The 27,018-nt window shown below is 52.4% G+C and overlaps 1 protein-coding gene across 6 annotated transcripts in view; it reads left to right on the forward strand.

The window, feature by feature from the left end:
• Nucleotides 1–27,018, forward strand: part of LOC137352125 (pleckstrin homology domain-containing family G member 5-like) — a 141,825-nt gene that overhangs the window by 105,621 nt on the left and 9,186 nt on the right. For 4 of the 6 annotated variants that reach the window (XM_068017254.1, XM_068017253.1, XM_068017258.1 and 1 more), the window contains 10 exons: nt 2,234–2,419; nt 3,633–3,806; nt 5,945–6,040; nt 6,992–7,042; nt 7,506–7,655; nt 8,326–8,436; nt 8,680–8,829; nt 21,737–21,874; nt 23,956–24,075; nt 24,988–25,120. In XM_068017254.1, the coding sequence (XP_067873355.1) occupies nt 2,234–2,419; nt 3,633–3,806; nt 5,945–6,040; nt 6,992–7,042; nt 7,506–7,655; nt 8,326–8,436; nt 8,680–8,829; nt 21,737–21,874; nt 23,956–24,075; nt 24,988–25,120 (1,309 nt within the window). The remainder of the gene's footprint in view (nt 1–2,233; nt 2,420–3,632; nt 3,807–5,944; nt 6,041–6,991; nt 7,043–7,505; nt 7,656–8,325; nt 8,437–8,679; nt 8,830–21,736; nt 21,875–23,955; nt 24,076–24,987; nt 25,121–27,018) is intronic. The other 2 variants (XM_068017256.1, XM_068017257.1) reach the window with 2 other exon arrangements.

Consider the following 27,018-nt stretch of genomic DNA (forward strand, 5'->3'; position numbering starts at 1 on the left):
CAGTGAGAATATGGGCCTCATTCCAGACTGATATCAGGCTGATCCCAGAGCAGCAAGGAGTGGGGTCCTAACTGTCCAGTCTGAGAGAGGCTAGTCAGTTGATGAGAAATGAATCACTGTTTTTTTCCTGGATCTCAGTAGCTGCTCTCATTGATTAAATTAACAGAAATCAATTTGTTTTTTTTGACCGTTGTCACCCAGTGCAAGGACAGACACAGATAACCCATCTAGGCCACTCCCTTCACTATGCGATTAGAGGGCCTGGTAAAGCAGGGAGCTGGGGGGGTGGGGTGGTGGGTGGCTGCATCAAACAATAACTGCAAAACTACAATTGGGACAGGGTCAGAGCTACTGCGGTTTCGCAGGTTCCTGAGATTGGTTCTTCTGACATACATGGTGTTTATGCTCTGCTTGGCTTTGAGCCTGAGTAAGTGAACAATGTAATGGACTGCTCCAGATTCTGCTGAAATTTCTTTCTCACCACCTTGATCCAACTCCTCAGCCCCGAGATAAATGAGCCCTTTGCTGTTTCATCATCTTAAGTGTTTTTGCCTCAGCAAGTCAGTCAACGTGCCATTTCTGAAACTGGCAGGTGGAAGGGTTGTGCATGCCAGCTGTGGCTCAGTTGGCAGCACTCTTGCCTCTGAGTCAGAAAGTTGAAGATTCAAATCCCACTCCAGAGACTTGAAGCACAAAAATCTAGGCTGATACTCCAGTACAGTATTGAGGAAGTGCTGCACTGTCAGACATGTCATCTTTTGGGTGAGATGTTAAACCAAGGATGTGTCTGCTGTCTCAGTTGGACATAAAAGATCCTATGGCACTATTTCGAAGAAAAGGAAGGAAGCTATCCTGGTGTTCTGGCCAATATCTATCACTCAATCAACATCACAAAAACAGATTATCATGTTGCTGTTTGTGGGAGCTTGCAGTACATAAATTGGCTGCTGTATTTCCTGAATTACCACAGTGACTTCAAAAGTACATAATTGGTTGTAAAATGCTTTGGGACTTACTGAGGTCGTGAAAGGTGCTATATAAATGCAACACTTTTTCTTTTTATAACTGCTAATATTCAAACGCTGTTCACTCTGTGTCACTCCTGGTCAGACTCCACCCACTTCAGTCATTCCTGTTCAGACCTGTGTAGACTTAGCCCACTCTATAACTCCTGCTCAGAACCCACCTATTCCATGTCATTCCCACCCATTTCCTGGATTGGGATCTGGAATGGAGTCCCTACCTGATAGTCCCCTCCCTAACTCAGGGCATTGAGGGCAATTGCAGCACCAACACTAACCCTTAATGTGATCACTCACTCAGTGCAGACTGGTGGTGGGGACCTTGGACTTCCCAGTTTGTACTAAACGGGAAGGTCTGTATTTAATTTGTGCCTAATCAGATCTCGTCTTAGAACAAAACAAAAAGCTTCACATGCAGTGAATTACTTTGAAGTGCAATCAGTGTTGCAATACAAGGTCAGGGCAGGTAATTAGTTATGAAGCCATCGAGGTTGTACCCTCCCCTCCTGAAGTGCTGACTCTCACTGGGGGTTCAGGCCCCCTCCTCTCCTGAAGGTGCTGACACTCACTGGGGTTCAGGCCCCCTCCTCTCCTGAAGGTACTGACACTCACTGGGGTTCAAGGCCCCCTCCTCTCCTGAAGGTGCTGACTCTCACTGGGGTTCAGGTTCCCTCCTCTCCTGAAGGTACTGACTGTTATTGGGGTTCATGTCCCCATCTCTTCTGAAGGTGCTGACTCACTGGGTCGGCTGCTGTCAGTTTCTTTCAAATTCTGAGAATTTTAGGTGAAATAGATTTTTAAATAGACCTGGTCAGTACTGCCCACCCTTCTGAGATAAGGAGTAAGCTTGAGGTTGGTCCTCTACCAGGAGCGAACACTCTTGAGGGGTCACACTTCCCTGTCACCTGGTACTGAGGTTTATGTTATGCTGCACGGTCATCTGTTGGAGATGGGCTAAACCATGCTCCAGTCCTAATTAACATTTAGCATTGAAATAATCTCAGTCTTATGCCATATGAAGAGAGCAGACTCCTTCCTTGCATCATCCTGTGACAGATTGTACTGTGCACACCAGGCGTCTCATCCCTCTTCCCCTCCTCCACCTCTCTGTCTCTGTCTCTCTCTCTCCCCCTTGCCCTCTCCCTTCTCCCTCTCTTGTCAGCTGGACTCTACCTGTCCCTCATTCACTTTGCCCATTTTCTGTTTTCCAGGCAGCGACCAGGCGGAGAAAGAATATGATGGAATTCTTGGGGGAATCCACTATCCCGATGCCAGATTCCCTCTCTCCGCTCAGCTCTTCATTGCCCAGTGGTGGTGCAGACAGCTGGAAGAACCGAGCTGCCAGTCGCTTCAGTGGGCTCTTTGGCTCTGGCGCCGGCACTGGACCCTTTGGTCGGGTAGGTACTGACCCACCATATAACTCCGTATGGAATCCTCCCGGATGGGTGAGGGGGGAGGGGGTGGATGTAAGGTGGGTGGGTGTGAAATTGAGGCCCCAGGGTGTGAAGGGGGTATGAGGGGGTGGGGCTGAGGGGTGTTGGTGGTTTGGTGAGGGGGGGCCCCCAGGGGGACGGTGTGTGTATGAAAGCAAGGCAGAGCTGTTTGAAAGTTGGCCTGTGTTGGGGGGCGGCCCGCAGACGGCTGCTGTATAGGCTCAGTGACCTTGGGCCCCACGTTTACTGTAAGGCTGAGCGGAAGCTGCAGTCAGCAGTGCCTGGGTGTGGGGTGCAAGCTGTCTGGAAGGCTCGCTGTCCTCTCAGTGTTTATCCCAGGCTGGGGGCAGTGAGTGAGCTGCAACTGTCTGAATAGGTGCCATTGTGATTGATCAGGGATTGGAGGTTGGATTCCATTTTCTGTTATGCAGTTTCTGTGGCTTGTGCAGCCCCAGCTGGGGAGCAGAGCAGAGGGAGAAACATAATGAACCCCCAAAACATGGTTACGAGCGACAAACAGCTACATACTTAATCCCACACTGGGGGTGGGAGGGTGGGGAATGGGTACTGCAGCATAAACCCACTGAGAAGAGTGAGACAGACCACCCAGTCATCCTGAGGAGGCGGAGACATAGGGTAAGAGTGGGGCATCTGCAGTCTTGTTATTGACAACATTGCTGTGGATATTTTGGGTGGGTTTTATTCACTGACCTGGGATCAAAAGGAACTCGGATTTGAGAGCATCATTAAGAGCTTATGCTGTGCCCCAGATTCCCAGTCCAGTGTGAGACTGAACCACACAGACCAGCAGGGCTCCAGAGTCCAGTACCCTCTACCTGCTGAGTTAGTTGATTGCAGCAATTGAGCTCAGTGCCCATGGGTTAGAGAGAGGGGATGTCATCCAGGGTTCCTACTCCTAATCACTATCCAGAGACCCCTTGCTGATGTGTTTTGCTGTTCATGGACAGGTTCAGACTCAGCGGTCAAACAGCCCACTCTGCTCACTATCTGGGATTGGTGGGGGAGCAGGAACTGCCAGTGCACTTGGAACTCGAATCTGAGCACAAGTCAGCATCTTCAGGGCAAATGGAGAGTAGGAAGGCTGTGTCTCCCAGACTTGACCAGTATGAAATGACTCAGGATCTCAACTGCTCATCCCTTTTGTGTCTGTCTGCAGGAAATGGATAAAATGGACCAGCTGCAGAGCAAGCTTCATACATACAGAATGTTTGGACTACCCAAGCTGCCAGCAAAGCTACGATTCGACCAGGACTCTTGGGAGGAGGAGGAGGAGGAGGAGACCAGCCTATACCTCGAGGAGTCGTGGCAAGAGATCATCGAGGCCCCTGAGGTAAACCTGCTCATTGGATCAGTCAGTACTGTAGCCAGGCACTTTGGGGTGCTGGGAGTGTGAATATTAAAGCAAACACAGAGCTCCTGATACCGAGAGTATCAGCCCGACCCCCTCCACCTCAACAATGTCCCTCCCAAGGGCACCTTCTGATATGTCCGCCAGTGACCATTCTTCTGTGTGAACCCAGAAAGTGTCAGCAGCATGTCCAATTAGGAGGCATCACCCGCTGTCTGATTCTGGCCTCATTCAATACCCGGCCATGGGTTTTCCAATAGGGGTCACTGGATGGTACTTGGAAATGAGAATCCTCACTAATACAGGGGTACTGAGGCCAGTTGCACTATCCCCGGTTTCAAACTGTGTCTGAGTAGATAAATCCTGCCACACTCACACTCTTCACTCAATTTAATAATCTTTAAAGGTAAAATAAGTGATGGTGTACAGCTTAAAAATAATTTTTGACCGTATATTAGTAATTTATTCAGTAATTACAGTGATTCACCTGAACTTCTGCGATTTAAATATTTCACTAACAGAATTATATCTTCTACTGTTTTTGCCTCACTGAATTTTTTGTGTGTTCATTAGATTGTTTTGGGTTTTGCATTGGAAGTTTATTGTGGAGACCCCTTGTGACATTGCAGTGTTTTGCTCCTGTTCTGTATTCGGCACAAGGATATCACAGACCTTTTAAGAAAATGCCACTTCCTGTTGGGCCCGCACTGTCAGATTTAAGTCTCTCCAGAGACAGATTTGAGCTAATTAAAGATTAAAGTCACTTCCTCATTAAATTTTATTACATTACAAATTCCTAAATTTCCTGATTCATGCAGTGAATGATATGTGGGTGAGACAACCCTCTGCTGAGCTCAGTGACACTGAAGCTCTTGCCCAGCTCACTGACCTCCCTGTTAATCCAGCTTCTTCTCTTCAATGTGCTTAGGTGGGGGATTGGCTGAGCACAAAGCTCCAGTCTCCCAGATTACATTTTATCTTATTTCCTCCTATATCCTGTTCCCCAGGTTCCACCAATTTCCCACAACTGGATTGGCCCTCCTCCTACTGACTCCCTCTCTCCCAACGCCCGACCCAACTGAATCCACCCCCCCCTCCCCACAGCTGGGATACCAGGCCCACAGACACTGACTTTCCCTGGGGTAGGGGTCGCATGGGCATTCTCCATGAGTGAGCATGGACTATGCAATTCAGTAGGAACTCAGAGCCCAGGCTGATGTACCCACAAATACCCTAGTGTGCACTCACTGATTTTCCAGCATGAGACACTGGATAATTATCAGGTTGAACTCTGCCAGATTCTCCTGTAATTCACAGGCTCTGAGCACCCCCCCCACCCCCCCACAAGCCCTATCCTCACCATCACAGTCTCTCCTTTAGCTTGTGTTGTTTATATGAGGGGATGCGGGTCCTGGAAAGTATGGGAGGGAAGAGAGGATATGAAAATGCTAGAAATACTCAGTAGGTCAGTCAGCACCTGTGGAGAGAGAAACAAAGTTAACATTTCAGGTCGATGGCTTTTCCACAGAATTGGAAAAGTTAGAGATGTAACAGGTTTTAAGCATGTAAAAAGGTAGGGGATGAAGGAAAGATCAAAAGGGAAGATTTGTGATAAGGTGGAGACAGGGGAAATTAAATGACAAAAGGGATGATGGTGAAAGGCAAAAGGGGGTGAGACAAATGAAGAAGCAAAAGAGGGGTCTAAAGGAAGTGTACGTGGCAATCGCAGAATCATTACCTGCAGCTGCTATCTGAGATAATGGGGGCAGAGAATATGATCTGAAATTATTGAACTCAATGTTGAGTCCAGTAGGCTGTAAAGTGAATTCAAAGATGAGGTGCTGTTCCGCGAGCATGGATATGGGGGGTGCGCTGGTATTCGGGTACGCTGCGGGTATACATGGATGAGCCCAGGTATGGTGGGGAGTGGGGGGAACAGCAGGTATGGGGGGCTATTTATAGATGTGCCCAGGTATGTGGGGCTATTTATAGGGGAAGTGCGGGTAAGGGGGGTATTTATGGAGGAACCCGGGTATGTGGGTATTTACGGGGATGGGGGGAGCCCGGGTACATGGGTACTGTGATCTCACCACCTTGCTGTGCATCTTTCTCCCCAACAGAAGCTGACCCGGAAGCAGTGCCATCAACAGGAGGCCCTCTGGGAGCTGTTGAACACGGAGGTTGCCTACATTAAGAAGCTGCGCGTTATCACAGACGTGAGTCTCTGTCCCATCCTTGGCTCACACTGTCAACCCAATAGAGTGCTCAGTACCCCAGGGGGAGAGGGAATCCCTCTACTGCCATTACTCAGGGTCTTGTCTACACTTTCCCACTGTAAATGGTGCTGACATGTTCATGTTTCTGACTGTGTCCTGATTACCTCACCAGTGATGTATCGATCCACCTGGTACCAGAAACAAAACCTGAATTGTCAACAGGTGCAGGCATACGTCCGTGTGGGTGAAGTATTCACTTCGTTCTCAAAGCTCATTCTTCTGATAGAGATGTTCAGGTGCCCTCTCCTGAAGTTGCTGACTCTCACTGGGGTTCATGTCCTAACTCTTACTAGGGTTCAGGTCCCCTCCTCTCCTGAAGTTGCTGACTCTCACTGGGGTTCATGTCCTGACTCTCACGGGGGTTCAGGTCCCCTCCTCTCCTGAAGGTGCTAATTCTGACTGGGGTTCAGATTTTTTTTATTCATTCATGGAATGTGGGTATCGCTGGCTATGCCAGCATTTATATCCCATCCCTAATTGCCCTTGAGAACGTGGTAGTGTGCACCTTCTTGAACCGCTGCAGTCCATGTGGAGTAGGTACACTCACAGTGCTGTTAGGAAGAGAGTTCCAGGATTTTGATCCAGCGACAGTGAACGAACTGCGATATAGTTCCAAATCAGGATAGTCTGTGACTTGGAGGGGAACTTGCAAGTGATGGTGTTCCCATACATTTGCTGCCCTTCTTCTTCTAGGTGGTAGAGGTCGTGGGTTTGGAAGGTCCCCTCTTCCCCTGAAGGTGGTGATTCTAACTGGGGTTTGCTGACTTCCCTCGCTAATTCACCCATAAAGAATGATTCTTGCATGATTTTTGCTGTGAGCTCAGTGAATCCTGAATTGGGTATCACTAATTAGCCAGGATATGTTACTACCCCGTTTTTCCTCTCTTGCAGCTCTTCCTGTGCTGTCTGATGAAACTGCAGGAATCAGGACTGTTGACAGAGGTGAGCTGATCTTTTAATGTTCACCAGCAAAGCTCAAATTACCAAAAACCTCATCAATAGTATGTAAAGTGAACAGCGTATGGGGAGCAAGGAAGCCTCCCTGGGATCCACGCCCTCCTGGGAAAATGCGACCAGGCCCTGGTGTTTGTCTGTACCCTGGCCCTGGTGTTTGTCTGTACACTGGCCCTAGTGTTTGCCTGTACACTGGCCCTAGTGTTTGCCTGTACACTGGCCCTGGTGTTTGCCTGTACACTAGCCCTAGTGTTTGCCTGTACGCAGGTGTTTGCCTGTACACAGGTCCTGGTTATTGTCTATACACAGGCATTGTTGTTTGCTTGTACACAGGCCCTAGTTAATGTCTGTACACAGGCCCTAATGTTTGGGTCTGGAAACTGGCGTGGGAATTCGGTGGTTGAACATGAGTGAAATACTGAGGACTGACTTTATCCATGATGCCGTGCAGGTGGAGCCGAAGAAACTGTTCTGTAATGTGCAGGAGATTATCCAACTGCATCAGAAGCTGTGGCGAGAGGTGATGGCTCCAGTGTTGCAAGCAGCCAGAGAAAGCAAAACACTCCTCGACCCCACTCACTTCCACAAGGGATTCAAGACAGTAAGACACAGGCAATAAGCCCTGGACAGATGGTAGGAAGTAGGGAGCATAGGTGCAGTTAAATGGGATGATTAATAGTCAGGGGCAGATGGTACAACTGCTAGACTCAGGTGGGCAATAAAGTGTAGTTTTACCCTGTGCCTCTTGCACTCATTCTATGGTGGTGGGGCAAGCCATTGCCAAGCTGCCTCCGCACACCCGTTTTACATCCGCCAGCTGAGATGGGCATGAAACGTAACCTTGTGCTCTGCTCAGAGCTTCCCTGATACACCAGCTGCCAGTGTGACAGCATTGGCTGGACGGTTTCCCCACTCTCACAAAAAATGAAGCAGGGCTTTGGGGGGAGGTCAATAATAAAAGGCCAATTTAAAGGGAGAGGACTTTGGGGATTGAAAAAGTGTGAAGACCCATCATTCGTGCAGCTAGTGTGGCGTTCCATGTGTCAAAGCCCAGAGGCTGTGGATTGGTGGTTTAATCAGCTCCAATCTTCCCTGAAACCAGCCACATCAGGATTGAGTTGAAAACCAGTCCCACTTGCCCAAACCTATCGGACTCTCCTTGTATGGTTCCGATTATCCACATATTGCCCAGTCTGGTACCTCTTAAACTCTGGACAATTGCTGGTCCCGTCTCTGTATTAATTATTTGTTTTTCCCTTCACCTTTCACAGTTTGGTGTGCGCTTTAAGCCTTATCTCCAGTACTGCATGGAGGAGGAGAGCTGCATGGAGTACATAAGAAACCATCTCCGTGACAACGACCTCTTCAGGATCTACATAACGGTCAGTGCCACTCAATGACCTCTCCAAGTGACAGCATGGGGTCATGAGAAGGCAGGGGAGTGAGGGGGAGGGGTTTCAAGGTGTCTAATTTACTGTAGTTTTGAGAAGGCAGAAGGTATAGTGAGGGAGAGAGATCCAGAGAGAGCAAACAAGGCAAAGAGAGACAAACAGAGTGACAGTGGGTTTGGGCAAAGTGCAGCAGTGTGCTCTCCCTGTGTAATTGCTGTTTATGTCCATTTGCAGTGGGCAGAGACTCACAAGCAGTGCAACCGCCTGAAGCTCAGTGACATGTTAGTCAAACCTCATCAACGGCTGACCAAGTACCCGCTGCTCCTCAAATCTATCCTCAAGAAAACAGATGACACCCATGCCAGGGACGCCATCATTAGCATGGTACGTACACCTCATGTTCTTGATCACACTCTTGGTCATGTTGACACAGTGTCTCGCTCACGCTCTTGGTCACAGTCACACTCTCTGTTCCATCCTCTCGGTCATGGTCACATTACACGGTTTTTCTCACTCTGTCGGTCTGGCTCACTCTGTCGGTCTCGCTCACTCTGTCGGTCTGTCTCACTCTGTCGTTCTCCCTCGCTCTGTCGGTCTGTCTCACTCTGTCGGTCTGGCTCGCTCTGTCGGTCTGGCTCGCTCTGTCCTTCTCCCTCACGCTGTCGGTCTGTCTCACTCTGTCGGTCTGGCTCACTCTGTCGGTCTGTCTCACTCTGTCGGTCGTACTCACTCTGTCGTTCTGGCTCACTCTGTCCTTCTCGCTCACTCTGTCGGTCTGGCTCACTCTGTCGTTCTCCCTCACTCTGTCGGTCTGGCTCACTCTGTCGTTCTCCCTCACTCTGTCGGTCTCGCTCACTCTGTCGGTCTCGCTCACTCTGTCCTTCTCCCTCACTCTGTCGGTCTGTCTCACCCTGTCCTTCTCCCTCAATCTGTCGGTCTGTCTCACTCTGTCGTTCTCCCTTACTCTGTCATTCTCCCTCACTCTGTCGTTCTCCCTCGCTCTGTCGTTCTCCCTCGCTCTGTCGGTCTCCCTCGCTCTGTCGGTCTCACTCACTCTGTCCTTCTCCCTCACTCTGTCGGTCTGTCTCACTCTGTCGGTCTGACTCACTCTGTCCTTCTCCCTCACTCTGTCGGTCTGACTCACTCTGTCGGTCTCCCTCACTCTGTCGGTCTGACTCACTCTGTCCTTCTCCCTCACTCTGTCGGTCTGACTCACTCTGTCGGTCTCCCTCACTCTGTCGGTCTGACTCACTCTGTCGGTCTGACTCACTCTCTCGGTCTGACTCACTCTCTCGGTCTGACTCACTCTGTCGGTCTCCCTCACGCTGTCGGTCTGTCTCACGTTGTCGGTCTGTCTCACTCTGTCCTTCTCCCTCACGTTGTCGGTCTGTCTCACTCTGTCGTTCTCCCTCGCTCTGTCGGTCTGACTCACTCTGTCCTTCTCCCTCACGTTGTCGGTCTGTCTCACTCTGTCGTTCTCCCTCGCTCTGTCGGTCTGGCTCACTCTGTCGGTCTGTCTCACTCTGTCCTTCTCCCTCGCTCTGTCGGTCTGTCTCACTCTGTCGTTCTCCCTCGCTCTGTCGGTCTGGCTCACTCTGTCGGTCTGGCTCACTCTGTCGGTCTGGCTCACTCTGTTCTTCTCCCTCACTCTGTCGGTCTGACTCACTCTGTCCTTCTCCCTCACGCTGTCGGTCTGTCTCACTCTGTCGTTCTCACTCACTCTGTAGGTCTGTCTCACTCTGTCGCTCTCCCTCACTCTAGGCCTGTCTCACGCTGTCGGTCTGACTCACTCTGTCCTTCTCCCTCACTCTGTCGGTCTGACTCACTCTGTCGGTCTGGCTCACTCTGTCGGTCTGGCTCACTCTGTCGGTCTCCCTCACTCTGTAGGTCTGTCTCACTCTGTCGGTCTCCCTCACTCTAGGTCTGGCTCACACTGTCGGTCTCCCTCACTCTGTCGGTCTGTCTCACTCTAGGTCTGTCTCACTCTGTCGGTCTGTCTCACTCTGTCGGTCTCCCTCACTCTGTCGGTCTCCCTCACTCTGTCGGTCTGTCTCACTCTGTCGTTCTCCCTCACTCTGTCGGTCTGGCTCACTCTGTCGGTCTGGCTCACTCTGTCGGTCTCGCTCACTCTGTCGGTCTGTCTCACGCTGTCGGTCTGTCTCACGCTGTCGGTCTGTCTCACTCTGTCCGTCTGTCTCACGCTGTCGGTCTGGCTCACGCTGTCGGTCTGGCTCACGCTGTCGGTCTGGCTCACTGTCGGTCTCGCTCACTCTGTCGTTCTCCCTCACTCTGTCGGTCTGTCTCACTCTGTCGGTCTCCCTCACTCTGTCGGTCTGTCTCACTCTGTCGGTCTGTCTCGCTCTGTCGGTCTGTCTCACTCTGTCGGTCGTACTCACTCTGTCGTTCTGGCTCACTCTGTCGTTCTGGCTCACTCTGTCCTTCTCGCTCACTCTGTCGGTCTGGCTCGCTCTGTCCTTCTCCCTCACTCTGTCGTTCTCCCTCACTCTGTCGGTCTCGCTCACTCTGTCGGTCTCGCTCACTCTGTCCTTCTCCCTCACTCTGTCGGTCTGTCTCACCCTGTCCTTCTCCCTCAATCTGTCGGTCTGTCTCACTCTGTCGTTCTCCCTCGCTCTGTCGTTCTCCCTCGCTCTGTCGGTCTCATTCACTCTGTCGGGCTGGCTCACTCTGTCGCTCTCACTCACTCTGTCGGTCTCGCTCACTCTGTCGGTCTCGCTCACTCTGTCGGTCTCGCTCACTCTGTTGGTCTCCCTCACTCTGTCGGTCTCACTCACGCTGTCGGTCTGGCTCGCTCTGTCGTTCTCCCTCACTCTGTCGTTCTCCCTCACTCTGTCGGTCTGTCTCACGCTGTCGGTCTGTCTCACTCTGTCATTCTCCCTCACTCTGTCGTTCTCCCTCGCTCTGTCGGTCTCCCTCGCTCTGTCGGTCTGGCTCACTCTGTCGGTCTGTCTCACTCTGTCCTTCTCCCTCACTCTGTCGGTCTGACTCACTCTGTCCTTCTCCCTCGCTCTGTCGGTCTGGCTCACTCTGTCGGTCTGTCTCACTCTGTCCTTCTCCCTCACTCTGTCGGTCTGTCTCACTCTGTCGTTCTCCCTCGCTCTGTCGGTCTGGCTCACTCTGTCGGTCTGACTCACTCTGTCGGTCTGACTCACTCTGTCCTTCTCCCTCACTCTGTCGGTCTGTCTCACTCTGTCGGTCTGACTCACTCTGTCCTTCTCCCTCACTCTGTCGGTCTGACTCACTCTGTCGGTCTGACTCACTCTGTCGGTCTCCCTCACTCTGTCGGTCTGACTCACTCTGTCGTTCTTCCTCGCTCTGTCGGTCTGGCTCACTCTGTCGGTCTGTCTCACTCTGTCGGTCTGGCTCACTCTGTCGGTCTGTCTCACTCTGTCCTTCTCCCTCACGCTGTCGGTCTGTCTCACTCTGTAGGTCTGTCTCACTCTGTCGTTCTGTCTCACTCTAGGTCTGGCTCACTGTCGGTCTGACTCACTCTGTCGGTCTCCCTCACTCTGTCGGTCTGGCTCACTCTGTCGGTCTGTCTCACTCTGTCGGTCTGGCTCACTCTGTCGGTCTGTCTCACTCTGTCGGTCTGTCTCACTCTGTCCTTCTCCCTCACTCTGTCGGTCTGTCTCACTCTGTCGGTCTGGCTCACTCTGTCGGTCTGTCTCACTCTGTCGGTCTGGCTCACTCTGTCGTTCTGTCTCACTCTGTCGGTCTGGCTCACTCTAGGTCTGGCTCACTCTAGGTCTGGCTCACTCTGTCGGTCTCCCTCACTCTGTCGGTCTCCCTCACTCTGTCGTTCTCCCTCACTCTGTCGGTCTGGCTCACTCTGTCGGTCTGGCTCACTCTGTCGGTCTGTCACTCTGTCGTTCTCCCTCACTCTGTCGGTCTGGCTCACGCTGTCGGTCTGTCTCACTCTGTCGGTCGTACTCACTCTGTCGTTCTGGCTCACTCTGTCCTTCTCGCTCACTCTGTCGTTCTCCCTCACTCTGTCGGTCTCGCTCACTCTGTCGGTCTCGCTCACTCTGTCCTTCTCCCTCACTCTGTCGGTCTGGCTCACTCTGTCGGTCTCCCTCGCTCTGTCGTTCTCCCTCGCTCTGTCGTTCTCCCTCGCTCTGTCATTCTCCCTCGCTCTGTCGGTCTCCCTCGCTCTGTCGGTCTCATTCACTCTGTCGGGCTGGCTCACTCTGTCGGTCTCACTCGCTCTGTCGGTCTCGCTCACTCTGTCGGTCTCACTCACGCTGTCGGTCTGGCTCGCTCTGTCGGTCTGGCTCGCTCTGTCGTTCTCCCTCACTCTGTCGTTCTCCCTCACTCTGTCGTTCTCCCTCGCTCTGTCGTTCTCCCTCGCTCTGTCATTCTCCCTCGCTCTGTCGGTCTCCCTCGCTCTGTCGGTCTCATTCACTCTGTCGGGCTGGCTCACTCTGTCGGTCTCACTCGCTCTGTCGGTCTCGCTCACTCTGTCGGTCTCACTCACGCTGTCGGTCTGTCTCACGCTGTCGGTCTGTCTCACTCTGTCATTCTCCCTCACTCTGTCGGTCTCACTCACTCTGTCCTTCTCCCTCACGTTGTCGGTCTGTCACACTCTGTCGTTCTCCCTCACTCTGTCGGTCTGTCTCACGCTGTCCTTCTCCCTCACTCTGTCGGTCTGACTCACTCTGTCCTTCTCCCTCACGTTGTCGGTCTGTCACACTCTGTCGTTCTCCCTCACTCTGTCGGTCTGTCACACTCTGTCGTTCTCCCTCACTCTGTCGGTCTGTCTCACTCTGTCCTTCTCCCTCACGCTGTCGGTCTGGCTCACTCTGTCGGTCTGTCTCACTCTGTCGTTCTCCCTCACTCTGTCGGTCTCACTCACTCTGTCCTTCTCCCTCACGTTGTCGGTCTGTCACACTCTGTCGTTCTCCCTCACTCTGTCGGTCTGTCTCACTCTGTCCTTCTCCCTCACGCTGTCGGTCTGGCTCACTCTGTCGGTCTGTCTCACTCTGTCGGTCTGTCTCACTCTGTCCTTCTCCCTCACGCTGTCGGTCTGTCTCACTCTGTCGGTCTGTCTCACTCTGTCCTTCTCCCTCACTCTGTCGGTCTGACTCACTCTGTCCTTCTCCCTCACGTTGTCGGTCTGTCTCACTCTGTCGTTCTCCCTCGCTCTGTCGGTCTGACTCACTCTGTCGGTCTGACTCACTCTGTCGGTCTGACTCACTCTGTCCTTCTCCCTCACGTTGTCGGTCTGTCTCACTCTGTCGTTCTCCCTCGCTCTGTCGGTCTGACTCACTCTGTCGGTCTGTCTCACTCTGTCGGTCTGACTCACTCTGTCGGTCTGTCTCACTCTGTCCTTCTCCCTCACTCTGTCGGTCTGTCTCACTCTGTCGGTCTGACTCACTCTGTCCTTCTCCCTCACTCTGTCGGTCTGACTCACTCTGTCGGTCTGTCTCACTCTGTCGGTCTGGCTCACTCTGTCGGTCTGTCTCACTCTGTCGGTCTGTCTCACTCTGTCCTTCTCCCTCACGCTGTCGGTCTGTCTCACTCTGTAGGTCTGTCTCACTCTGTCGCTCTCCCTCACTCTAGGTCTGGCTCACTGTCGGTCTGACTCACTCTGTCGGTCTCCCTCACTCTGTCGGTCTGGCTCACTCTGTCGGTCTGTCTCACTCTGTCCTTCTCCCTCACTCTGTCGGTCTGTCTCACTCTGTCCTTCTCCCTCACGCTGTCGGTCTGTCTCACTCTGTCGGTCTGACTCACTCTGTCCTTCTCCCTCACTCTGTCGGTCTGGCTCACTCTGTCGGTCTGTCTCACTCTGTCCTTCTCCCTCACGCTGTCGGTCTGTCTCACTCTGTAGGTCTGTCTCACTCTGTCGCTCTCCCTCACTCTAGGTCTGGCTCACTGTCGGTCTGGCTCACTCTGTCGGTCTGTCTCACTCTGTCCTTCTCCCTCACGCTGTCGGTCTGTCTCACTCTGTAGGTCTGTCTCACTCTGTAGGTCTGTCTCACTCTGTAGGTCTGGCTCACTGTCGGTCTGACTCACTCTGTCGGTCTCCCTCACTCTGTCGGTCTCCCTCACTCTGTCGGTCTGGCTCACTCTGTCGTTCTCCCTCACTCTGTCCGTCTGTCTCACGCTGTCGGTCTGGCTCACGCTGTCGGTCTGTCTCACTCTGTCGGTCGTACTCACTCTGTCGTTCTGGCTCACTCTGTCCTTCTCGCTCACTCTGTCGTTCTCCCTCACTCTGTCGTTCTCCCTCACTCTGTCGGTCTCGCTCACTCTGTCGGTCTCGCTCACTCTGTCGGTCTCGCTCACTCTGTCCTTCTCCCTCACTCTGTCGGTCTGGCTCACTCTGTCGGTCTCCCTCGCTCTGTCGTTCTCCCTCGCTCTGTCGTTCTCCCTCGCTCTGTCGTTCTCCCTCGCTCTGTCGGTCTCCCTCGCTCTGTCGGTCTCATTCACTCTGTCGGGCTGGCTCACTCTGTCGGTCTCACTCGCTCTGTCGGTCTCGCTCACTGTGTCGGTCTCACTCACGCTGTCGGTCTGGCTCGCTCTGTCGTTCTCCCTCACTCTGTCGTTCTCCCTCACTCTGTCGTTCTCCCTCACTCTGTCGTTCTCCCTCACTCTGTCCGTCTGTCTCACGCTGTCGGTCTGTCTCACGCTGTCGGTCTGTCTCACTCTGTCGGTCGTACTCACTCTGTCGTTCTGGCTCACTCTGTCCTTCTCGCTCACTCTGTCCTTCTCCCTCACGTTGTCGGTCTGTCTCACTCTGTCGTTCTCCCTCACTCTGTCGGTCTGTCTCACGCTGTCCTTCTCCCTCACGTTGTCGGTCTGTCTCACTCTGTCGTTCTCCCTCGCTCTGTCAGTCTGGCTCACTCTGTCGGTCTGTCTCACTCTGTCGGTCTGACTCACTCTGTCGGTCTGACTCACTCTGTCCTTCTCCCTCACTCTGTCGGTCTGTCTCACTCTGTCGGTCTGACTCACTCTGTCGGTCTGACTCACTCTGTCGGTCTGACTCACTCTGTCGGTCTGTCTCACTCTGTCGGTCTGACTCACTCTGTCGGTCTGACTCACTCTGTCCTTCTCCCTCACTCTGTCGGTCTGTCTCACTCTGTCGGTCTGTCTCACTCTGTCGGTCTGACTCACTCTGTCAGTCTGGCTCACTCTGTCGGTCTGTCTCACTCTGTCGGTCTGTTTCACTCTGTCGGTCTGACTCACTCTGTCGGTCTGACTCACTCTGTCCTTCTCCCTCACTCTGTCGGTCTGTCTCACTCTGTCGGTCTGGCTCACTCTGTCGGTCTGTCTCACTGTCGGTCTGTCTCACTCTGTCGGTCTGACTCACTCTGTCGGTCTGACTCACTCTGTCGGTCTGTCTCTCTCTGTCGTTCTCCCTCGCTCTGTCGGTCTGGCTCACTCTGTCGGTCTGGCTCACTCTGTCGGTCTGGCTCACTCTGTTCTTCTCCCTCACTCTGTTGGTCTGACTCACTCTGTCCTTCTCCCTCACGCTGTCGGTCTGTCTCACTCTGTCGTTCTCACTCACACTGTAGGTCTGTCTCACTCTGTCGGTCTGTCTCACTCTGTCGTTCTCCCTCACTCTGTCGCTCTCCCTCACTCTAGGCCTGTCTCACGCTGTCGGTCTGACTCACTCTGTCCTTCTCCCTCACTCTGTCGGTCTGACTCACTCTGTCCTTCTCCCTCACTCTGTCGGTCTGGCTCACTCTGTCGGTCTGACTCACTCTGTCGGTCTGTCTCACTCTGTCCTTCTCCCTCACTCTGTCGGTCTGTCTCACTCTGTCGGTCTGGCTCACTCTGTCGGTCTGTCTCACTCTGTCCTTCTCCCTCACGCTGTCGGTCTGTCTCACTCTGTAGGTCTGTCTCACTCTGTCGCTCTCCCTCACTCTAGGTCTGGCTCACTGTCGGTCTGACTCACTCTGTCGGTCTCCCTCACTCTGTCGGTCTCCCTCACTCTGTCGGTCTGTCTCACTCTGTCGGTCTGGCTCACTCTAGGTCTGGCTCACTCTAGGTCTGGCTCACTCTGTCGGTCTCCCTCACTCTGTCGGTCTCCCTCACTCTGTCGTTCTCCCTCACTCTGTCGGTCTGGCTCACTCTGTCGGTCTGACTCACTCTGTCGGTCTGACTCACTCTGTCCTTCTCCCTCACTCTGTCGGTCTGACTCACTCTGTCGGTCTCCCTCACTCTGTCGGTCTGACTCACTCTGTCGGTCTGACTCACTCTGTCGGTCTGACTCACTCTGTCCTTCTCCCTCACTCTGTCGGTCTGACTCACTCTGTCGGTCTCCCTCACTCTGTCGGTCTGACTCACTCTGTCGGTCTGACTCACTCTGTCGGTCTGACTCACTCTGTCGGTCTGTCTCACTCTGTCGGTCTGACTCACTCTGTCCTTCTCCCTCACTCTGTCGGTCTGACTCACTCTGTCGGTCTCCCTCACTCTGTCGGTCTGACTCACTCTGTCGGTCTCCCTCACTCTGTCGGTCTGTCTCACGTTGTCGGTCTGTCTCACTCTGTCGTTCTCCCTCGCTCTGTCGGTCTGGCTCACTCTGTCGGTCTGTCTCACTCTGTCGGTCTGTCTCACTCTGTCGGTCTGTCTCACTCTGTCGGTCTGACTCACTCTGTCGGTCTGTCTCTCTCTGTCGTTCTCCCTCGCTCTGTCGGTCTGGCTCACTCTGTCGGTCTGACTCACTCTGTCCTTCTCCCTCACTCTGTCGGTCTGACTCACTCTGTCGGTCTCCCTCACTCTGTCGGTCTGACTCACTCTGTCGGTCTGACTCACTCTGTTCTTCTCCCTCACTCTGTTGGTCTGACTCACTCTGTCCTTCTCCCTCACGCTGTCGGTCTGTCTCACTCGGTCGTTCTCACTCACTCTGTAGGTCTGTCTCACTCTGTCGGTCTGTCTCACTCTGTCGTTCTCCCTCACTCTGTCGCTCTCCCTCACTCTAGGCCTGTCTCACGCTGTCGGTCTGACTCACTCTGTCCTTCTCCCTCACTCTGTCGGTCTGACTCACTCTGTCCTTCTCCCTCACTCTGTCGGTCTGTCTCACTCTGTCGGTCTGGCTCACTCTGTCGGTCTGTCTCACTCTGTCCTTCTCCCTCACGCTGTCGGTCTGTCTCACTCTGTAGGTCTGTCTCACTCTGTCGCTCTCCCTCACTCTAGGTCTGGCTCACTGTCGGTCTGACTCACTCTGTCGGTCTCCCTCACTCTGTCGGTCTCCCTCACTCTGTCGGTCTGTCTCACTCTGTCGGTCTGGCTCACTCTAGGTCTGGCTCACTCTAGGTCTGGCTCACTCTGTCGGTCTCCCTCACTCTGTCGGTCTCCCTCACTCTGTCGTTCTCCCTCACTCTGTCGTTCTCCCTCACTCTGTCGGTCTGGCTCACTCTGTCGGTCTGGCTCACTCTAGGTCTGGCTCACTCTAGGTCTGGCTCACTCTGTCGGTCTCCCTCACTCTGTCGGTCTCCCTCACTCTGTCGTTCTCCCTCACTCTGTCGGTCTGGCTCACTCTGTCGGTCTGGCTCACTCTGTCGGTCTGTCACTCTGTCGTTCTCCCTCACTCTGTCCGTCTGTCTCACGCTGTCGGTCTGGCTCACGCTGTCGGTCTGTCTCACTCTGTCGGTCGTACTCACTCTGTCGTTCTGGCTCACTCTGTCCTTCTCCCTCACTCTGTCGGTCTCGCTCACTCTGTCGGTCTCGCTCACTCTGTCCTTCTCCCTCACTCTGTCCTTCTCCCTCACTCTGTCGGTCTGGCTCACTCTGTCGGTCTCCCTCGCTCTGTCGTTCTCCCTCGCTCTGTCGTTCTCCCTCGCTCTGTCGGTCTCCCTCGCTCTGTCGGTCTCATTCACTCTGTCGGGCTGGCTCACTCTGTCGGTCTCACTCGCTCTGTCGGTCTCGCTCACTCTGTTGGTCTCCCTCACTCTGTCGGTCTCACTCACACTGTCGGTCTGGCTCGCTCTGTCGTTCTCCCTCACTCTGTCGTTCTCCCTCACTCTGTCGTTCTCCCTCACTCTGTCGTTCTCCCTCACTCTGTCGTTCTCCCTTACTCTGTCGTTCTCCCTCACGCTGTCGGTCTGTCTCACGCTGTCGGTCTGTCTCACTCTGTCATTCTCCCTCACTCTGTCGGTCTGACTCACTCTGTCCTTCTCCCTCACGTTGTCGGTCTGTCACACTCTGTCGTTCTCCCTCGCTCTGTCGGTCTGGCTCACTCTGTCGGTCTGTCTCACTCTGTCGGTCTGACTCACTCTGTCCTTCTCCCTCACGTTGTCGGTCTGTCACACTCTGTCGTTCTCCCTCACTCTGTCGGTCTGTCTCACTCTGTCGGTCTGTCTCACGCTGTCCTTCTCCCTCACTCTGTCGGTCTGACTCACTCTGTCCTTCTCCCTCACGTTGTCGGTCTGTCTCACTCTGTCGTTCTCCCTCGCTCTGTCGGTCTGACTCACTCTGTCCTTCTCCCTCACGTTGTCGGTCTGTCTCACTCTGTCGTTCTCCCTCGCTCTGTCGGTCTGGCTCACTCTGTCGGTCTGACTCACTCTGTCCTTCTCCCTCACGTTGTCGGTCTGTCTCACTCTGTCGTTCTCCCTCGCTCTGTCGGTCTGTCTCACTCTGTCGTTCTCCCTCGCTCTGTCGGTCTGTCTCACTCTGTCATTCTCCCTCACTCTGTCGGTCTGACTCACTCTGTCCTTCTCCCTCGCTCTGTCGGTCTGTCTCACTCTGTCGTTCTCCCTCGCTCTGTCGGTCTGGCTCACTCTGTCGGTCTGGCTCACTCTGTCGGTCTGTCTCACTCTGTCGGTCTGACTCACTCTGTCGGTCTGACTCACTCTGTCCTTCTCCCTCACTCTGTCGGTCTGACTCACTCTGTCGGTCTGACTCACTCTGTCCTTCTCCCTCACTCTGTCGGTCTGACTCACTCTGTCGGTCTGACTCACTCTGTCGGTCTCCCTCACTCTGTCGGTCTGACTCACTCTGTCGGTCTGACTCACTCTGTCCTTCTCCCTCACTCTGTCGGTCTGACTCACTCTGTCGGTCTGACTCACTCTGTCGGTCTGACTCACTCTGTCGGTCTGACTCACTCTGTCCTTCTCCCTCACTCTGTCGGTCTCCCTCACGCTGTCGGTCCGACACACTCTGTCGGTCTCCCTCACTCTGTCGGTCTGTCTCACGTTGTCGGTCTGTCTCACTCTGTCGTTCTCCCTCACTCTGTCGGTCTGTCTCACTCTGTCGGTCTGACTCACTCTGTCGGTCTGTCTCACTCTGTCGGTCTGACTCACTCTGTCGGTCTCCCTCACTCTGTCGGTCTGACTCACTCTGTCGGTCTGACTCACTCTGTCCTTCTCCCTCACTCTGTCGGTCTGTCTCACTCTGTCGGTCTGACTCACTCTGTCGGTCTGACTCACTCTGTCGGTCTCCCTCACGCTGTCGGTCCGACACACTCTGTCGGTCTCCCTCGCTCTGTCGGTCTCCCTCACTCTGTCGGTCTGACTCACTCTGTCGGTCTCCCTCACTCTGTCGGTCTGACTCACTCTGTCGGTCTGACTCACTCTGTCCTTCTCCCTCACTCTGTCGGTCTGTCTCACTCTGTCGGTCTGACTCACTCTGTCGGTCTGACTCACTCTGTCGGTCTCCCTCACGTTGTCGGTCTGTCTCACTCTGTCGTTCTCCCTCACTCTGTCGGTCTGTCTCACTCTGTCGGTCTGGCTCACTCTGTCGGTCTGTCTCACTCTGTCGGTCTGTCTCACTCTGTCGGTCTGACTCACTCTGTCGGTCTGACTCACTCTGTCGGTCTGACTCACTCTGTCGGTCTGTCTCTCTCTGTCGTTCTCCCTCGCTCTGTCGGTCTGGCTCACTCTTTCGGTCGGGCTCACTCTGTTCTTCTCCCTCACTCTGTTGGTCTGACTCACTCTGTCGGTCTGTCTCACTCTGTCGTTCTCCCTCACTCTGTCGCTCTCCCTCACTCTAGGCCTGTCTCACGCTGTCGGTCTGACTCACTCTGTCCTTCTCCCTCACTCTGTCGGTCTGACTCACTCTGTCGTTCTCACTCACTCTGTCGTTCTCACTCACTCTGTCGGTCTGACTCACTCTGTCGGTCTGACTCACTCTGTCGGTCTGGCTCACTCTGTCGGTCTGGCTCACTCTGTCGGTCTCCCTCACTCTGTAGGTCTGTCTCACTCTGTAGGTCTCCCTCACTCTAGGTCTGGCTCACTCTGTCGGTCTCCCTCACTCTGTCGGTCTGTCTCACTCTGTCGTTCTTCCTCACTCTGTCGGTCTGGCTCACTCTGTCGGTCTGTCTCGCTCTGTCGGTCTCCCTCGCTCTGTCGTTCTCCCTCGCTCTGTCGGTCTCACTCACGCTGTCGGTCTGGCTCACTCTGTCGTTCTCCCTCACTCTGTCGTTCTCCCTCACGCTGTCGGTCTTTCTCACTGTCGGTCTTTCTCACTGTCGTTCTCCCTCGCTCTGTCGTTCTCCCTCGCTCTGTCGTTCTCCCTCGCTCTGTCGGTCTCATTCACTCTGTCGGTCTGACTCACTCTGTCGTTCTCCCTCGCTCTGTCGTTCTCCCTCACTCTGTCGGTCTCGCTCACTCTGTCGGTCTCGCTCACTCTGTCGGTCTCGCTCACTCTGTCGGTCTCCCTCACTCTGTCGGTCTGTCTCACTCTGTCGGTCTGCCTCACTCTGTCGGTCTGCCTCACTCTGTCGGTCTGCCTCACTCTGTCGGTCTCTCTCACTCTGTCGGTCTCTCTCACTCTGTCGGTCTCCCTCACTCTGTCGGTCGTACTCACTCTGTCGGTCGTACTCACTCTGTCGGTCTCCCTCACTCTGTCGGTCTCCCTCACTCTGTCGGTCTCGCTCACTCTGTCGGTCTCCCTCACTCTGTCGGTCTCCCTCACTCTGTCGGTCTGGCTCATGCTGTTACCCTCAGTCACAATCACAGTCACCTCTTAGTCATGCTCTTGGTCACTGTCATGTTATGTAATCGGTCGCGCTGTTGATCTCGCCCATGCTATTGGTCACAGTCACAGTTACCTTTCAGTCATATTCTGGAGCTCCTTCACATGTACAGTCATGCTTTCCATTACTCTCTCGCTCAGTCACACCCTCGCTCACAGTCACACTGTCGGTCACAGTCATGCTGTTGCTCTTGGACACTCCGCCACAGTCACGTCTCTGTACAAATCTTAACTCCATTTACCCGCAGTACCTAGTATTTGACTTAGTTAAACATCCTGAAACCATCCTGCTGGTTCTGAGGCCTTTGATTTATTGGGGTCTCTCCTTGGTCCTTAGCTCAAATCTCTCTTTAATCTCCAGGTCAGTTCTGTTGAGAGTTTTATCACGCATGTGAATTCCCGAATGCATCAGCGACAGCAGCAGCAGCGATTGGCAGAGATTATAAGTCGTATTGATTCCTACGAGGTGGTGGATGGGAGCTCGGATGAAGTGGAGAAGGTAAAAGAGAGACTGAGGTGTTTCGGAAGAGAGACTGTGGCACACAGGGAGAGTGAGAGATACTGAGGCACACAGGGAGAGAGAGGGTAGAGAGACCTAGACAAGGGGAGAGAGAGGTTGGGGAGCATGGGGGGGCGGGGGAGAGATACTGAGATACACAGGGAGAAAGACTAAAGTGGGGGGACAGACTAAGGCACAGGGAGAGAGACTGAGGCAGAGGGAAGAACGAGACTGAGGCACAGAGAGAGATTGAGGCAGAGGGAAGAACGAGATTGAGGCACAGGGGGAGAGAGAGAGGCACAGGGGGAGAGAGAGAGCGACTGAGGCATACAAGGAGAAGCCTAACACACCTTGTGGAACAAGTTGGCCTTCTCTTCCCCAAAGAGTGTTGTTCGTGGTAGAGAATCCTTCCCAATAACTCAGTTCAGGAATCAGACTGGTTAAATGTAAAAAATTAGGACAAGAGCAGGCCCCTCGAACCTGCTCAGAGTTTCTACTATACTCTCTTCTTATATTCCTCCCTCAACCCAGAGTAAAAACACACAATGATGATTTTGTAATTCATAATTTCCATAGTGGCAGACAGGCTCAGTACAGGACCCACAGAACCCCACACCCATCCCTAGCTCCTGATATATTGAAAGGACTCCTTGTTACTGCAAATCTCTGGGAAGTGGTATTCCACAAGGATCGATGCTGGGATTGCTGTTGTTCACAATTTACATAAATGATTTAGACTTCGGGATTGGGAGATATAGTTAGGGATATACATAATACTGAGGAAGACTGTGACAAAATACAAGGTGACGTTAATAAACTTGCAATGGGTGTGTCATTGACAAATGAATTTCAATATAGATAAGTGTGAGGTGGGACACTTTGGTAGGAAGAATAAGGAGGCTGAATACTCCTTGAAAAATAAGTGTCTGAATAGGGTAGAGGAGCAGATGGATCTAGGGGTACAGATACACGCATCATTTCATTTTAACATCCACTCGCCTACTGAGATATTAACCACTTCTGTGAGAATATTACTGAAATTGCAGGAAAGCCCAGAGACCCCTGCAAGATAGGTAGGAAAGTAACTTGTGAAGAGGACATAAAGGGGCTACAAAGGGATATAGGTAGGTTAAGTGAGTGGGCAAAGACCTGGCAAATGGATTACAATGTGGAAAAGTGTGAAATTGTCCATTTTGGCAGGAAGAATAAAAAAGAAGCATTTTATCTAAATGGTGAGAGATGTAGAGCTGAGATGCAGAGGGATCTGGGTGTCCTAGTGCATGAATCGCAAAAGGTTAGTATGCAGGTACAGCAAGTAATTAGGAAAGCTAATAGAATGTTATTGTTTATCGCGAGGGGAATTGAGTACAAAAGTAGGGAGATTATGCTTCAGCTATACAGGTCATTGGTGAGACCACATCTGGAGTACTTTTACAGTGCTGGTCTCCTTATTTAAGAAAAATGCGTTGGATGCAGTACGAAGAAGGTTTACTAGACTAATATCTGGAATGGGTGGGCTGTCTTTCGAGGAAAGATTGGACAGGCTAGGCTTGTATCCGCTGGAATTTAGAAGAGTAAGAGGCAACTTGATTGAAACATATAAGATCCCGAGGGGTCTTGACAGGGTGGATGTTGAAAGGATGCTTCCCCTTGTGGGAGAATCTAGAACTCGGGGTCACTGTTTAACAATAAGGGGTTACCCATTTAAGACAGAGATGAGGAGAAATCTTTTCTCTCAGAGGGTCGTGAGTCTTTGGAATTCTCTTCCTCAAAAGGCGGTGGAAGCAGAGTCTTTGAATATTTTTAAGGCAGAGGTAGATAGATTCATGATAAGCAAGGGGGTGAAAGGTTATCGAAGGTAGGTGGAAATGTGGAGTAATCGGTTCAGCCATGAACTTATTGAATGGCGGAGCAGGCTCGAAAGGCCAAGTGGCCTACTCCTGCTCCTAATTCATATGTTTGTATGTTCGTAAACTGCCAGGATATGACAGCTCCTGCAGGTAGTGGGCACAAACTGCCCAGAGTCTCTGCAGGTAATGGATACAAGCTGCCACTTCTGACGGCCCCTTTCGTTGCATTAGATTCTGAAGGAGTTCTGCCGCTTGGACCTGTCGGCTCCAATGCTTGGGACCTCACCCGATGATATCAGGCAACTGCTGCTCGAAGGAAGCCTGAGAATGAAAGAAGGAAAAGACAGTAAGGTGAGCCAATGGGCGAGAAAGATCAAGGGGCAAGAATGTCCGAGAGCCTCGGGGGTTGGGTCATGACCAAGAGGCTGGACCACAGTGTCCGTTGATCCGTCTCCCTTTGGTTGGTCTCTCAGTGCTCATCGTCTGGATGTTGAGTCTCTGGGTTTCTCAGTGTCCAGTCTCTTGGTCTCTGGGTTTCTCAGTGTCCAGTCCCTTGGTCTCTGGGTTTCTCAGTGTCCAGTCTCTTGGTCTCTGGGTTTCTCAGTGTCCAGTCTCTTGGTTTCTGGGTTTCTCAGTGTCCAGTCTCTGGGTTTCTCAGTGTCCAGTCTCTTGGTCTCTGGGTTTCTCAGTGTCCAGTCTCTGGGTTTCTCAGTGTCCAGTCTCTTGGTCTCTGGGTTTCTCAGTGTCCAGTCTCTTGGTCTCTGGGTTCCTCAGTGTCCAGTCTCTTGGTCTCTGGGTTTCTCAGTGTCCAGTCTCTTGGTCTCTGGGTTTCTCAGTGTCCAGTCTTTTGGTCTCTGGGTTTCTCAGTGTCCAGTCTCTTGGTCTCTGGGTTTCTCAGTGTCCAGTCTTTTGGTCTCTGGGTTTCTCAGTGTCCAGTCTTTTGGTCTTTGGGTTTCTCAGTGTCCAGTCTCTGAGTTTCTAAGTCCAGTCTCTGGGTTATTAGTCCAGTCTCTCGGTCCCTGGGTTTCTCATTGTCCAATCTTTGAGTTTCTTGGTGTCCAGTCTTTCAGTCTCTGGGCTTCTTGCTCCAGGCTCTCAAGTCTTTGGGTTTCTCGATGTCCAGTCTCTGGGTTTCTCGATGTCCAGATTCTGGGTTTCTCGTTGTCCAGTCTTCTCGTCGTTTTGGTCTCTCAGTGTCTCAGTCTGTGCACTGTTGGGCAGGATCATTTCATGCAGTGACCCTACGAACACTTCCTCTTACAGATGGATGTTTACTGTTTCCTCTTCACTGATATTTTCCTCATCACCAAACCTGTGAAGAAGATGGAGAAGGCCAAAGTAATCCGGCAGCCATTGCTCATGGATAAAATCGTCTGCAGGGAGCTGAGAGATCCCGGTGAGTTTCACCAAAACTAAACTGTCCACTGATACCTCTGCTTATGCAACAGGTTTAGAGTCACATAAACTGCTGAGAATTTGGAAATGGAGTAGCAAGAGAGGGGAGGTCAGTCGACAAAAGAGCAATGGGGATGAGGAAGAGCGGAAGGATGTGAGTGAGAGGAGAGCGGGATTAGGGGAAGTGCAAAAGCTATGGAGTAAGGAAGAAGACAGCAGTAGCAATGTGAAGACTCGAAGGTTTGGATTTTTCTTGTGTAGGGGTCATTTGAGACTGGATGAATCAGTAGTTTTACATGTGGGGTTTGCTCTGTAACTCTGTCCTCACTGGGTCCTGCGAAGCCTGCGTTTGTAGAGTGTGTGTGTGAAACCTTTGTGTGCGTGTGTGTTTGTGGAGTGTGTGTGAAGCCTGTGTGTGTATGTGCAATGCATGTGTGTGTTTGTGGCATGTGTGTGAGAAGCCTGTGTGTGTGCATGTTTGTGGAGTGTGCGTGTGAAGCCTGCCTATGTGTGTGTGTGTGCGTATTTGTGGGGTGTGTGTGTGAAGGCTGTGTACATGTGAAGCCTGTGTGTGTACGTGTTTGTGTGTCCGTGTTTGTGGAGTGTGTGTGTGTGTGTTGGAGTGAGTGTGTGTGTTGGAGTGAGTGTGTGTGTGTGTGTGTTGGAGTGTCTGTGTGTGTAAGTTTGTGGAGTGTGTGTAAGTTTGTGGAGTGTGTGTACAGCCTGTGTGTATGTGTTTGTGGAATTTGTATTTTTTTCATTCATTCAGTTAATGGATGTAGGCCTTGCTGCTAGGCTAGCATTTATTATGCAAGCCTAATTGCCCTTGAGGAGCTGGTGTTGACCTGCCTTCTTGAACAACTACAGTCCTTGTAGTGTAGCTACACCCACCATGCTGTTAGGTAGGGAGTTCCAGGCTTTTGACCTGGCAATAATGACGGAATGATGATATATTTCCAAATCAAAATGATGTGTTGCTTGGAGGGGAACTTGCAAGTGGTGGTGTTTCCATGTGCCTGCTGCCCTTGTCTTTCTAGGTGGTGGTGGTCATGGGTTTAGGAGATACTATTGAAGAGGTTTTGGTGAGTTGCTGCAGTGTAAGATTGGGGCGTTCAACCTTTTTGCTTGGGGGACCACATTATAATTTTTGTCCTGCACAGGCGGCCAGTGAGCAAATATCAGAAAGATAAAGGCATTAAAAATTTATATTACTATCAAAACAACAAACGTGCATTTTTGTGAAAAAGCTTTAAATGAGAAGACTAATTTATTAACTTAATTTGGGCGGCACAGTGGCGCAGTGGTGAGCACCGCAGCCTCACAGCTCCAGCGACCCGGGTTCAATTCTGGGTACTGCCTGTGCGGAGTTTGCAAGTTCTCCCTGTGTCTACGTGGGTTTCTGTCAGGTGCTCCGGTTTCCTCCCACCTCCAAAAGACTCGCAGGTTGATAGGTAAATTGGCTGTTGTAAATTGCCCCTAGTATAGGTAGGTGGTAGGAGAATGGTGGGGATGTGGTAGAAAGTATGGGGGTAGTGTAGGGTTAGTATAAATGGGTGGTTGTTTGTCGGCACAGACTCGGTGGGCCAAAGGGCCTGTTTCATGCTGTATCTCTAAATAAAATAAATAAAAAATTCTCGTCACTATGTTGAACACTGATTTAGTGACATACCTGGCATTATTTTTGCTTGCATAAGTACTCAATTTCTGCCCGCACACTTGATGTAGCGAGTATTCCGGATAGATGTCCATCTTCCAGGTGAGATCTGGATCTCTTTCTCTCCCCTCTCCCTCTCCACCCCCCCATCTACCCCTCCCACTCTCCCCACTGTCTTTCTCTCTCTACCTCTCCCCATCTCTCTCTTCCCCTCTCTCTCTGTCTGTCTCTTTCTCTCTCTTCCC

Source organism: Heterodontus francisci, chromosome 37 (assembly GCF_036365525.1).
Source record: "Heterodontus francisci isolate sHetFra1 chromosome 37, sHetFra1.hap1, whole genome shotgun sequence".
Classification (NCBI taxonomy): domain Eukaryota; kingdom Metazoa; phylum Chordata; class Chondrichthyes; order Heterodontiformes; family Heterodontidae; genus Heterodontus; species Heterodontus francisci.